The following is a 14,666-nucleotide window of genomic DNA, read 5'->3' as shown; positions in this document are numbered from 1 at the left end:
AACATATACTTATATGGAAATATATATATATATATATCCGACTACCTTTTCAGTTATATAGAAATATAAACTATATCGGCTATAAACTTAAAGCAACATACACTTAACAATGATTATATAAACTTTAGCCATTATAACATACACTTATATGGAGATATAACTTATATCTGGCTATAAAGTATATATGACTATATCCCTCTACAATTAACAAACAAACCAAATAATCTACAAACCTTCCGGTCGGCGACTAGATAATGGCCGGGATAAATGGAGGGCTGGAATGATTGACGGGCGACCAGAGACGAAGGAGAAGCTAGACAGATTGTTTCGGCGACGAAGGAACGCAGACGGCGGCCTGAGACGAAGGAATGGACAGAAATAGAACAATAAAAGAAGAAGAAAAGTCGGAGGAATGAGATTTTCGAATTTTTTCAATAGTGGAGGATTTTGGGGATTTGATATTTTTCACTTTTGCAAAATCTAATTAGGTAAAATTTATGGGATTTAAAATGTAGTAGCCAATTTTGAATTTTTAAAATTAATTAATATTGAGGTGAGATACAAAATGATATATTAGTAAATTGGATGATGGATATCGTCATAAAATGAAGTTTTACTAATCCTATTGTAAGAGGTGAGTCGTAATCCACCCGGCCAAAGAATATTTTGTAACTCAAAATAACAACTAAAATATATAACTAAATTTTCTTGAGATACCAAGTTCAGTTTTACGAGTTTTTACATTTTTTCCGCCTCAAACTTTTTCACTAAATTAAGGACAATTTTGTATTTTGTATTTTCACATTTTTCTGATACGTCAGAAGAAGTTGTTTTAGGAAGTTATTTGAGCAAATTGATAAACTTAGGTTAAATTTGTCAATTTCCCAACAAAGTTCTCCGACTTCGATCTGGGCTTCAATTCCCAGACAGAAAAATAGCGCACAAACCAACGTTGAAAATTCTAATTCCCAACGAATCAAAGATACATACTGTCATCAAGATCTCATTTTTTCCACCTTAAAGCTTTCTCTCTTGCCGTTGGGCTGTTGATGCCTTCAATTCTCCAAATTCTCCAATTTTTAAGGTACCCAGCTCTCTGTACCTTCCCCCTTTTAAGCCTGTTCTGTGAAACCACATAAATTTGCTGAAATTTTATGCTATTGGTTCTGTGAATTGAACCCCTCTCTCCCACCACCCACCATGTAATTATCAGACTGCTTTTCCATGTTCTTATCTCTGTCAAATTGACTCTTGATTTTCGTTTCCCTTCGTGAAATTTTATATTCAGTTCATGTGCCTTGAAGCTTCTTGCTTTTCTTTTTCCCCATTTTCCATGTTTCTAATTGGGTCGCGGATTCTGTTTGATCAATCGTAATTCTCTTAGACGTGCGCTTGTTGTGTAATTAACAGGGGTGTTGAGTTATTGAACCGAGAAGGGGAACGAAACTAGCTCTCTCTCCATCCCCGTTGTGATGGCTGTACAGTGGTTGCTGTTATGCCATGGCTTGGTTACACTTCTAGTAGTGGTCTCTTTCCTTTGCGGTCAGTGGCCGATCTTTGAGGGCACTCCTATTCAACGTATTCACCATTTTCTCACTTTTGGCGCCTACAATTATTTCTCGTAATTTTCTCTCCTCTTGTCTGTTCATAGTTCTCTAAAGGTTGTATTTATTTAGTTCCTAAACTCTAAAAAGTTTTAACTCCTAAACTGTAAAAAGTTTTAACTATGTCATTGAACTTTGAATTGCAATTATATTGTAGTTTGCTGATCAAATTGTTTACTAAATTATGATACAAAATGTATATTGGACAAGCGTTGTCTGGTTTGACGTGGATAGATCATAAGGACTATATAGAATCGCAATTCAAAGTTTATAGACGTAATTGAAACTTTTTAAAGTTTAAGGGCTAAACAGAAACAACCATGAAAGGTCATAAATAAAATCTATAGTGTTATGCCACGTTTCTTTTTTATTTTGGTTCAAATGCAGACGATTTGTAGCTTATGTATTTGGGTCGAAGGGAACTAATGCGGTTCTAGCGATTGAAGGTTTCTGCTGCGACAGACCCAATCCACTTCTTCAGGTTTATAAATTATGTACTTTTTGATAAGTTGAAAGAACTGGGTTTTAATACACAAACTGCTGTCATAACATTCTCGTAAAGTTTGGATCATTGGAATTTACATATGGTTTGGATTCATGTTTATATTTAGGCTAAATATATGTTTTAGTCTCCAATTTTGGGGTTTTTTTTTTCAATTTTAATTTTATAATTTAGTCCTTATTGCTTAAAAAATTTCATAGCCCCTTATGTTTTAGTTACGTTCAATTTAGTCCCTCACCATTGGTAAAGTCAAAATTGGCTAATGATAAACTTACGACGTTATACTTGGTAATTTGATGGGAATTTAGAGGGAAAAAATGTCATTAATAGAGGAAAACTTGAAATTTCTACCAATTTCTTAGGAATTTGGAAGCGGAATTAGAAACTCTCTCTTAGGTGACCTTTTTCCTATTCTAAATTTTCGCCAATTCCCTAACTACAATGCATGTAAGTTTACCATCAGCCAATTCTTAACATTCACCAATGATGAGGGAATAAATTGAAAAGTGTTAAAACATAAGGGATTAAATTGAAACTTCTAAAGTTTAGGGGTTAAATTGAAAAAACTCCCAAACATCTTGGACTAGAACATACTACAACATATTTTCTTTTGTTACTGAGTACTAATTGTGGCACTAGTATGTCTGGTGTGTTTGACTTTGTTTCTTGTGATACATCGGTCCAATTAGGTTACTGATGAAAACAGTTAGTTTGTGATTTGAAAATTGACATATTGTTTGTTGTGGCCATTGATGATCATTTTATCTCTATGTGAAATACAGTATATATATATTTTTTGGATAATTGGGAGCTAGAGCTTTGCTCCCCTACACCTTGGGGCACCCGCTCCCACCCCTAGGACCGGTACTAGGAGGCATAAAGGGCTTTTGGTATTAAGCTCACCTAGTTCGAACTTTAGATCTCTAAGCCGGTATGACCAAGAGATCTCAGACCCCAAGCCCTTGCTAATGGGGCCGCCCCTTGGGGACTCATGAGTAATATATTTATTAAGGTATTATCTTATAGTCCAAGTTTCTTAAGCTCTAGCATAAATATAGGACTTTATACTTCTGCACATATATAGTTTGGAAGATTTAGTTTGGAAGATTTATCTAAACCTCTATCTCAGGGTTGAAGGTCAATAGAGGGAAGGGCTCTATCATTGATGTCAATCTCAACATAGCTCAACTGGTTAAGGTACCTATCTCCGATCAAAAGATCGTGAGTTTGAATATCCACTCTTGTACTAAAAAAGAGAAATTTGCAACAAATTTAAAGTGCTTCTCAGTTGGTTCATCAAATAAATCCCCATTTGGAGTTGTAGTACAGGAAGAATTTAATTGATGGGATCTATGTAGTACAGGGGGAATTTTCAATAAATAACGTGATAAAGAATTGATCATCAAATAAATCTCCATTTCAAGTTGTTGACATAAGAGGCTCTTGCTTAAAAGTGACTTTAGTGAAACTGAGGAGTTGACATAAGAGTTAAAGATGATGTAGAAGATCACTTAAAGAATGTGATGTAGAAGATCACTTAAAGATGATGAAATTACAGCCTATGCAGATTTGTTGTCTGCTCTTAACAGTTTTACTCCCAACTCAAGCCCTCGGGTCTTTTTTCAGTAAGTTCCCTCTGTAAACTCAACATCTCCTCCTCCTACACGTCCAAAGATCTTTATGCTGCCATTTGGAAGTCCAAAAGTCCAAAGAAAGTTGGGGTCTTGTCCTGGATCTTGATTAATGGTAAGGTAAATATGGCGACATACTCAAAAAGAAACTCCACACTATTGCTCTGTCTCCTACCATTTGTGTGCTATGTGCAGCCAGTGGAGAAAGTCAGCTCCATGTCTTTTTTCATTGTTCGTTTGCTGCAGCTTGCTGGGAGCTCTTATTTCACAATTTTTCCATCTCTTGGGCTTTTGATGCTGACGATCCAAGAAACACCCTCCAGCTTCTCTGTGGGCCGAGGCTGCCTCCCAAGGTTTGGCTTCTATGGGTCAATGGCATCAAAGCTATCCTCTCCGAGTTATGGTTCAAAAGAAATCAAAGGATTTTCGAAGGCAAAAGCAAGTCTCCTTTGGATTGCTTCAGTTTAGCCTAGTTCAAAGCATCACATTGGTGCTCCCTCTCAGACTTGTTCTCTAATTGTACTCCTAGCTTGATTTGTATGAATTGGGAAGCATTTATAACTTCTTCTTAGCTTTATCTTTTGTCACTTATTTTATCTTCTATCTCTCCTTCACTCCCCCGGAAGTTTGTATCTTTGAACATTTTCTATTCCTTTTCATTCATCAATGAAAAGTTCGTTTTTTGTAAAAAAAAAAAAAAACCATGCAGCTGTACATATAGCCACTGCAATTTTTATTTATTTATTTATATGTGTGAGTGTGGGGCGAGCGATTCAGTATCTATTTGTACGTTATTCAATCTCTTCCTTTTGTTTGAAATAACCAATGAGGTTTAGTTCACATGTTCTTGCTTAGTTCGTATTCTAGATATGTGGCAAGCAAGAAAAACGTATTCGCCAAAGTCCTTATGCTAGGATGGAGGTCTAGCTTGCATACACCTCAATTAATCTCATGGGATAACTACCTGAAACTAATATATTTCCTATTGAAACTCGTAGGATATCTAATCGTAGGTGATGATCATGGATTGAACCAATTCTCTCTAAGTCCTATATTTTTTTCGTTGGCCTCTAATAACCCCTCGGCCAACCCATGATGGTTAGCCATGAAAGATTCTGTTAGCGGTTAGCTGTTAGTAGTTATACAGCTAACTACATAAGTACCCAGTCCAGTAGTTATACATGGACACATGGGCTAATTTTCCATCATTGGCATTCTAGTTATTGAAATGAAAAAAATGCCTTGTTCCAAAGGTTGAGTAGGTTCTATTGATGGTATTACTTGAAGTTTCAATGTTTAATAAAGAGACATTATTGCGTCCGTTTCTTTAGTTTCCATTTATTCAATGTTTTTCTTTCTTGCAGGTCATTTATCTTGCTATTATTGGGGTTACCTATTACATTATTACAATATCTACCTTCAGCTATGTCCCTGGTTATTATTTAAGTGGAATTCATAGGTAACTATCCTAAAATCTGTACATATTTTGTGCTTTGCTTGCAGAGTTTCATCTTGAATTCCTTGGGCATTTTATGTTCTTGCAGGTATACAAGCTTTTTGGCTGTTACTGTTGGTGTTCTCCTCTTTCTATTAACCAGCTTTTCTGATCCAGGGACGGTGAATGCTGATAATGTATCTCGTTATCTGTCTGCTTATCCATATGACAACATTATTTTCTCTGAAAAGGAATGTTCAACATGCAAAATTCCAAAGTAAACATTCTTTTTTGCTTATATACTTATTCATTTATGGTGTTCTCCGGGCTTATAAGTATAATTTTTCTAATTTTTCATTGTCTCAGACCTGCTAGATCCAAACATTGTAGCATATGTGATCGTTGCGTTGCACGTTTTGACCATCATTGTGGATGGATGGTTTGAACAGCTACCTTAATTTTTTTCCTAATGTTTGTAGCGTTGAATTCAGCTTTCAATTTTCTAAGTTTTTTTTTTAATCTTTGCAGAATAACTGTATAGGGGAGAGGAATACCCGCTATTTTATGGCCTTCCTTTTGTGGTAGGTACTAGCTGATTTAGAAACATCTAAGTTGCATTAATGTTGTAGTTGGATGTAGTCTGATTTTGTATCTAGTGCTAAAATTTTTTTGAAGGTCAATGTTGAAAGAATATCAGTTAAAGTACAAGTTTTCTCACTTAACTTTTAGGATTGTGTTTGACAGATCTTTGAATTTTAACAAGTGTCTAATAGATCCCGACTGTCAATTTTGTGTTTAGAGGTTCTTGAGCTTTCAATATTGTGCGTAATAAGTCTTGAATTTTAAAAAATATCTAATAAGTCTTGAATTTTAAAAAATATCTAATATGTCAAGAACCTATTAGGTATGAAATTAGAAGTTGAGGGATGTACCAACGTTTTTTTTAAAGCTCAGGGACCATTGGAAGTATCAAACGCATTTTAAAGCTAGGAACCTATTAGACACAATTTTAAAAGTTGAGGACTAGACTTATAATATAAAAAGAATATTTCTTTGAAGTGAATGAAGTTGCAAATAAATTTGTAGTTTTGGATTATGCATTTTAAAGTTTTGGAATTTGAACATGATGGTCATTTCTCTTCTGAAATGTTAGGTACTTGCAACAGCATTTTTTTGACATGTTCGAGTTCTCGAGTCTTTGCATCATATGCATTTCTTTGATCTTTCATGTTATTACAGGCATTTCCTTCTTTGTGTATACGGGACGGTTGCAATTGGATTAGTTCTTGCTGGACAATTAAAAGAATTAAAAGTTATTTATATCTTGACTGGTAAATGTTAATTTTCTTTAGCTCCTTTATTTTGTATCTTTGGTTCATATAAACCTGAAACACAGCAATTCTTTCCCATTTATTTGATGCAGTTTATTATGGCATCGAAAATTCTTTATCCGGTTTAGCACCTTATGTTGTACAAGTAAGTACTATACATTTATTCTTTGTCCATTTGCTTTGTAACCTTTTTTTTGTTTAAATCGTGGATTCAAGATGAGTACCTTACATTGATTCTTTATCCATCTGTTCTGTAACTTTTTTGCTTAAATTGTGGATTGGAGATGATAATTGTTGTTTGGTTTGGAACAGTGGATATTGGGCTCCTACAATACTCAACTGCTACTTATGGTGTTTCTGGCGATAGTTTGTCTGCTATTGGGAGGCTTCTTTGGTTACCATGCCAAACTCTGTCTCACAAATACTACAACAAATGAGGTGTGTGTTTTTATTTTTTATTTTTTAAACTTTTTGTTCTTTTCTTTATTTGCTTTTATGACGTCGTAAGAAATGATGGCTTCTACCCCATGGTTGTAAAATGAACTTCATACTTTATTTGAACTAATTTCTACTGAAGATTAAAGAACATGCGATGCACTTGACTTTGTTTGTAAATTGTTACCTACATAACGAAACTTCCTTTAATTTATAGCACGTAGAGAAAGGATAAAGGATCCAGCTAATTAAATTTGTAGAAACATTTGATTCTGTTATTTTCACTCAACCCATGACTGAGGGAGGTCATACGGAAGCTGTGTTTTGGCAAAAGCACACTTCAGTTAAAAGTGTTTACTGACAAATTACTTTAATGTTTAATTTTATACTCTTAAAAGTAACTTTAAAGTGCTTCTCTGTTGAACATTTGGGCCAAAGCACTCTACAAGTGCATTTGAGTTTTTCTTAAAGCACATCCTTTGGTTACTTCCAAACGTAATGATTGCAGATGGGAAGTAATTTTGGCCCGTTTGGGGTGCTTTTAGCATGACAAAGAAGTTTTGCCAAAGGAAGCTCTTTTTATCAGGTTGAGCCAAAGCTTCTTTGCCTTCTTATTGAAGGGGTGATAAGTGGGGAGAGAAGGAATATCGGGAAGAGCACCACCTGAAAGAGGATAGGAGAAAAGCATGATTTAGGAGTGAACGAAAAATGTGGTCTGATTCACATTCTTACAAAGAATGCATATTCTTGGAGAGAGCCAAAAAAGGACTCCTCTGAATCTTGTCTATGGTATTGATGCTTTCGTATAAAAATTTCCAGACAAACATTTGACCTTTTTGGGGTATTCGCCCTTCAAAAATATAGAACAAAAATTGAAGTTTGAAGCTGATCGAAACCAAATAGCTGAAATAGATTGAAAGAAAAAAGGATAGGACTACAATAATCTCCGAGTAATTTGAGGTAGTTGGACCCTCTCCAATTAAGATCACTCCAGCGTAAATCACACTAAACAATATACCTTCCTCCCTTCCCCTCACTCTATTTATAATCAGCTCCTAATAACAAATGCTTTGGCCTTATTACTAATATGCCTTTAATACCCTGATAATATTCCCAATTATATCCCATTAGCATTCCTATCAAAAGCCTTTTTAGGAGGCTTAAGATCTCGAAGGAGGGAGCTTCAAGTGAACGAACTTGATGGATCAAGGGCCAAAACCACGAGTATTAGTCATTATAATTTAAAAGAGACACCTTCACCACTACCTACGAGAGAAGGTCAATCCTTGAAAATAATTCATATTTCAAGTTTCATAAGAAATTAAGGGCTTGTTTGTATGTCATTTGGATTTTGTTTCTTGTTTTTAGATTCATTGAATCAAATGGATCTAGTGAATATGGTTTGGTAGATTTATTTTTGAAAATTGTTTTCGAATTCTATGATCCAAACTGTGGAAATTCTGAAAACAACATTTTTATGTTTTCAGTGTTTTCATTCAAATTTTGAATTTGAAAACTTTAAAATGCAAAATTACATTAAAAAAGATAAAACTTTGACAAATATATTATTTCATGTTACAAATTCATTTCATTTTTGTTATACTTAAAACATCTAAAATATAATATATTGTAAATTATATAATATTGTAAAATAATAATTCTAAAAAATTTATAACATAAATGTTAATAAATTAATTAATATTATTTTAAAATATTTAGTTGGTAACTACACTAGTTTAAAACACACATTGGACAATTTTTAAAATTGAGATTCAATTTCTAGTCATCTACTATCAAACACATTTGAAAACACTGGAAACAAATAATACAACTCTATTTTCATTAAATCTCTTGTTTATCAAACCCACCCTAAGGTTCTAAGAAAGACATTCCTATTACAAATTTGAGGTATGGTCTTGAAGGAATCAGTAGAGATGACATGAGGTTGGGGTAATGGAGAGGTGAAAGACATTGCTATTAGTATCAAAAGTTGCTATCCCTCTCAGGAGTTGGTATTGAGACAATTTTGTGCTTCAATAGAAATTCTCGAAGTGAGGAGGGTTCTATAAAGGCAACATCCCTCCAAAGGTGTTTGGAAATTTAACAGCATGCTCATGAGGCTGCAAATTCGTAAGACATGAGTCAAATTTAGCCACAGCAACTTTTCTCTAAAATTGCATTTTTCTCGAGGGCAAAGCACCAAGTCCATTTGGCAAGGAAGACTAGGATTTTTTTGGGGAAGATCTCCGATTCTGAGCTGCCAGAAAGGAGAGGGCTAGAAAATCCCTCCAATTTTTTTCCGAAAGCTCCTACAACCTTCTTTGCCATGTTGAAAAGAAAAAATGTACATGGTGAGGTCTTAGAGAGAAGCTTGAATCAAAGACACTCACCCTTGAGAAAAGGGACCTCTTCCAACCTTGAAGCTTCTTCCTAGAACTGGTGGGTTGCCATTGAAGGGAAGCCTGAGATACTTGCTATGCGAAGAGCCAATAATGCAACCGAAGAGGTTGAAACTCTTTTGGATTAGAGAAAAACCATAGTAAACTCCAAAACCTTTGTTTCTTAGAACTCAAGGACAGAGTAGTACAAATAGGATTGTCCCAAAATCTTTGTTTCTTGAGGTTGACATTCAAAACCAGAGGCCGCCTTAGTAATCTCGATGACCTTTAGAAGATTCACAGGCTTCATTTTGAGAGGAGGTGGACAAAAGAATGTTGTCTGTGTATTCGAGATGGTTGATAGGAGAGAGAACAATCCCCCACCAAAGAGCCTTCAACAAAGCCACAACTCTGACATCCAAGAAGCAAATGGCTGAAGAAGTTCATAATGAAACAAATAAAAGGGAGACAAAGGGGGTCTCGTTTTGAAGACAAAATTTAGCCTTTTGGCATTGTTAATAATAAATAAGTAATTATAATCAAGTAATTGGAGCCCCTTCATGTAATTTGTTTGTCTTGTTTTATTAATTTTTTTCTTTCTTTTGTTTTGGTTGTTTCTTGGCTCCTTTTTGGCTTGGGCTTTCCTTTTTTAGTATTTCCCTATTGTATCCTTTCATTTGTTCTAATGAAAGTTTGGTTTTTCATAAAAATAAATAAATAAATAAATAATTGGTGCTAGGATGCAAAGCCCACAAATTTGCAACTTTTGAATAGCATCCAAGCAGCTCCAATCCACACCTTATCAATGAACGGTTTGTTTGATTTTTTCAAAAATATATTTTCACTGAATTTTTGTTCTAAGAAATGAACCACTATTTTAAAAATAGTTCTCTGACAAGTAGTATGTTTTCTGTTTCTTTTTCGGCCATGGTTACGAAGGATTTCTGGATTATCCTTTTATTTCTCGTTATTTTGAATTATATGGGTTTAGCTTTTTGTTTTTGTTCTCGGCTCCTTTCTTCAGCGTTTCTTTTTGTATTGTCCTTGTGTATCCTTTCGTTTCTTCCAAATAAAAGTTGGTTTTCAAATAAATTTTTTGTTTGGTGATCTTATGGGTACTGCTAGACTTTTAAGTGGCAAGATTACATTAGCTGGCAGAGGAAGGTAAATGAAGCCAAGGCAAGTGCGGCAGCCTTAAAAACAAGCATGGATTCTCTGAGTTCCGAAAGAAAGCCTCCAGAAAGCAAATGGAGAACGCTTTTTCGTAGATCGCAACTTGAACAAGTGCAGGTTGTGAAGAACAATATTTACGACCAAGGATTGTTTCACAATATTAATGAGGTTATTTTCCCTTTCTCATCAAGACCCTCATTTTCACAAAGTAAATCAAAATCTGGCTGAGACCACTGTAAGTAAATACTCTGTGATGATGAACTGTGTTGTCATTTCATTCAATGTAAAGATTTGATGGGTTGGCTGGTCATGCTGATTCTCCTTTAGCTTTGAAGGCCGATGGGTCGGTCGGTCATGGCGTAGGGTGGCCCTCTGGAGATTGTACAATTTCATATGCTCGTGCTTTTGCATTTCTCCATGGCTTTGTGAATGTTGCTTTTTATGGTATTTTGTGGAATGCTGAATGTTATGTTTTTAGTGTAAACTGATTGAGAAAATTTTGATTTCTAAGCAATTTGTGAGCTTCTGAATTGCATATATCAATTATCTTCATTACCCTGTTGAAACTATTGATTTTAATGAACAAAATCTTTCATGTAGTCTAATGAGAATCTATATTGTATGTATTATTTTCGAATGCGATTAATAGTCTTTTTGAGGACTGTTGTGTTCTTTTAGTATCATGTTGGATGGAGTTTTGAACTCATGAATTTTTGGTCGAGACTGAGACTTTATACTTTAATCAGTTGAACTATGTTTAAGTTTATTGAAATTTTATGTTTGTTTATTGTCGAAATGGTATACCTAGTTTGTTACGATTTTTTTATTATATATATATATATATATATTATGGGGACAATTACTATAGTTTTGCTTGGGTTTACACGAGTGAGATGCCAAAAAACTCAATTATTGTAGGAGATTTTTTTTTTTTTAATGTTTTTGGCAACCTTTAGTCGGCTTATTCTCTTTATGTCAGTGTGTCAAATTGTTACCGGTCATGCTACAAAAGTATTTAAATAACAATATCAACAACAAAAATTTATTAAAATAAAAATTGAAAGTTCAAGAATGTTTTTCGTTGGGAGGGATTGTGTTGTAAATTTTATTTTTCTATTCAATTTTTTCTAATTTACCTACTAATTTTGAACAAGGTAAAAATCTTTCAAAACTTATAAATTGCAATGAAAATAAATTAAGTCCGATCATTACACAAAATCGAACATGGAAAGTTTTATTTTTTTTATTTTTTAATTATTATTTTTTTCAATCAACACAATGTGCTGTCGTAGCTCTTTAGGGTAGACTAGTAGACTAGTAGGGGTTGGATTGGGATGGGTTTTGCATTTGACTTCCTACCTTCAACTCCATCTGGGTTACATTTTTTTTATAATAAAAACACAAAATTTTCTTTTTTTTTTAATATAATTTATTTTTATTTTTATTTAAATGTCTTCCTCATCCGAAATGTTGCTCATATCGATATCGATAAACTTGTAACTTGTGGAGATCAATATAAACTACTTAAATTAGTAAATGAGAGTTTAATTGTATAATTAGGTTATAATTGTCAATTTTTAATCATCATATCTCAACATTTAAGTAATATTTATATTGAAATATTGATGTCAATAAAAATTCCATAAATAACCATAGAGATATGTGAAAATTGGTGAAAATTGTTTCAATTTACAATTGAGAGTTTAATTGTGACTTAATTATGTTATTATTTAAGTTATAATTAAGTATATTTAAGAAAGATTTAAAATGTTGATATCGAGCTTCCAATTTTACGAAGTACATATCGATGTTGGCAAAAATTTTGAGAACATTTGTGGCAATCACAAAAACTTATAGAAATTATTTAGTTAATAAATAAAAGTTTAATTGTACCTTAATTAGACTAAAATTAAACCATTTCAATCTCCAAATTTGTAAATTTATGTTGATATTTTTAAAATTATTAAAAAATAAAATAATTTTATAATTTTACTACATGATAGAAAATAATTTTAATATTTTTCTAACCATAAATAATTTTAGTATAAATATATGAGTAGAAATATTTGAATATCTAATATAGAAATTACAAAATGAAATATAAAAATCTGAAAGAATTTGTTTAAATCATTATCTTTACAACAGCAAATAAGGTAAAAAGTAAAATCGAGAAATAAAAAAAATAATGGGAATGTGGAGGGAGAGAGGAGAGAGTAAATTGAGGCTAATCTCATCCACACCCGCATAAATGTTAATTATCTCCTACAAGATTGTTTATAAATTTAACTAGTAAGTATTGAACATTTCCCTAGAAGAAAAAAAACAGCTAAAAAAATATTTGACTACACAAACTCAGACTACCCAACCGTGCACTCCAAACACAAGCTACACAACCCTATACTCTAAACACAGGCTACCCAAACACAGGCTACACAACAACCCAACATCAAACCCCCAAGCTTAACAAATCCAGGCTAGTGATTCCGAACCCGTGGGCCAAACATCCCGTAGTTCCTAGTCGTTTGATAGTGTCTAATTCTCATGTTATGACAAATTAATTGTGTAATGATATAAATACCATCGATGTAATTACCTTATCTCTGTTAGCCCTTCATCATTTTTCCTTTTTAGTAAAATATATAAAGGTCAGAATTTGAATTTGCGAAATTTTAGTAAAGATAGATAGCCAAATCGTGACAAATTAGTTTGTAATGAGCCTATGTAAGATCATCCCTGGAATAAAATAGCATGAAGGGAGTATTTGGTATTGGATTTTGGAAATAATTTCACGTTTTCAAAAATATTGCATACGGGATACGTTTGGCAGGAAAAGTAATGGTAAGTATTTCAAAATTTCTTTGGATCTTACACTTTTTTTATGTTTTTATTAAAAATTATCGAATCATATTTTCTTTATTTATTTTAATATTTAATTGAGCTCTAATTTCAAAAATAATTTTATTTTGTTGTTCAAAATTTCTCATTTTTGACATAAAATGATTTTTAATTTTTAAAAATATTTTACTTAAATTTGAAATTGTTAAAAAGTTTTACAAACTTATTGTGTCACATTATATTAATCTTATATAGCAAGACAGTGATGGGCCTATAATTATTGTTGTGGTAGTAAATTCTATCGTTAAAAGTATAAACTCATTTTTATTTTTGATAAAACAAAAAATAATATTATAATTTCTAATATATTATATATTATAAGTTTTATAATAATATTTTTTAATAAATTTTCAAATTCAATTAGATTATATAATGTGACCTATTCTATTTTAATGATCAGGAGCATATTATCACATATTCAACAAATCCCAAATCCATATTCAATTTCTCATAAAAAACAATGTATATATAGAATATAATTCTTGTTTCATTGAATCTTTTGTTTCCAAATTCATATTTTCAAATCACCAACCAACCTGCACCTAGAGTTTTTTTCTTTTTCTTTTCGTGAAATTTCATTAATTTTCTATAACGATTATTTAAATAGAAACATATCAAAAAAGTAATAATTGCATATTTATTCAAGTTGTAAATATTACAACACTTAATATATGTTTTAGGGAGCCAATCAAACTATTAATCTAATAAGGTGATTATATTAAAATGTGATTTAAATTGAACTAAGAGTGAGATTTGAAACCACTCGTTTCCAAACGTTCCTATGATACTTTAGACCAACTTGACAATTTTAACATCATTAAAAATAATAGCTAAATAATTTTTATTAATCAAAATGAGATTTAGAACTAATTTGTCAGAGGCCTGGCCTGGTAGAACCTTCATTTAGAACTTAGATCAACTCACCTATCTCAACATTATTAAATAGTATTTAGAAAATTATTGAAAAATAAAAAGAACCATAATGTTACCATGATACTTTTAGACCAACTTGACAATTTTAACATTATTAAAAATAATAGCTAAATAACTTTTATTAATCAAAATGAGATTTAAAACTAATTTGTCATGCTGGTAGAACCTTAATTTGAAACTTAGATAACTCCCCTATCTCAACCTTATCAAATAGTATTTAGAAAATTATAAAAAAATAAATAAAAGAATGTTAAGAAAATGAGATTTAAATCCACGCCCTTGATCAGAAGTTGTCTTAGACCAACTCGGTCTTCTCAACCTGATGTAAATATTTTAAATTGTCATTTGA

At 32.4% G+C, this 14,666-nt stretch overlaps 1 protein-coding gene across 5 annotated transcripts; it reads left to right on the top strand.

Annotated features, from left to right (window-relative positions):
• Positions 1 to 859: 859 nt before the first annotated feature.
• Positions 860 to 11,026, top strand: LOC111013383 (DHHC-type zinc finger family protein). 5 transcript variants are annotated; one of them, XM_088118860.1, is made up of 13 exons: positions 1,992 to 2,085; positions 2,889 to 3,118; positions 3,236 to 3,303; positions 3,733 to 3,857; positions 3,933 to 4,227; positions 5,102 to 5,196; positions 5,282 to 5,449; positions 5,539 to 5,611; positions 5,701 to 5,753; positions 6,412 to 6,503; positions 6,596 to 6,648; positions 6,816 to 6,941; positions 10,442 to 11,026. In XM_088118860.1, exons 5-13 carry the CDS (start codon positions 4,102 to 4,104, stop codon positions 10,715 to 10,717), a joined length of 1,062 nt encoding a protein of 353 aa, XP_087974986.1. In that variant the 5' UTR covers positions 1,992 to 2,085; positions 2,889 to 3,118; positions 3,236 to 3,303; positions 3,733 to 3,857; positions 3,933 to 4,101; the 3' UTR covers positions 10,718 to 11,026. The 5 variants fall into 5 exon arrangements, with proteins under 5 accessions (XP_087974983.1, XP_022143508.1, XP_087974986.1 ...); XM_088118858.1 differs by having other exon boundaries at positions 3,733 to 4,227; XM_022287816.2 differs by lacking the exons at positions 2,889 to 3,118; positions 3,236 to 3,303; positions 3,733 to 3,857; positions 3,933 to 4,227 and adding exons at positions 861 to 1,084; positions 1,411 to 1,621.
• The last annotated feature ends 3,640 nt before the right edge of the window (positions 11,027 to 14,666 follow it).

Source organism: Momordica charantia (genome assembly GCF_013281855.1).
Source record: "Momordica charantia cultivar OHB3-1 chromosome 10 unlocalized genomic scaffold, Mcharantia_2.0 BLBB01000010.1, whole genome shotgun sequence".
Lineage (NCBI taxonomy): Eukaryota > Viridiplantae > Streptophyta > Magnoliopsida > Cucurbitales > Cucurbitaceae > Momordica > Momordica charantia.
The sequence above is the reverse complement of the archived record's forward strand: the minus strand, read 5'-3'. Positions and strand labels throughout refer to the sequence as shown.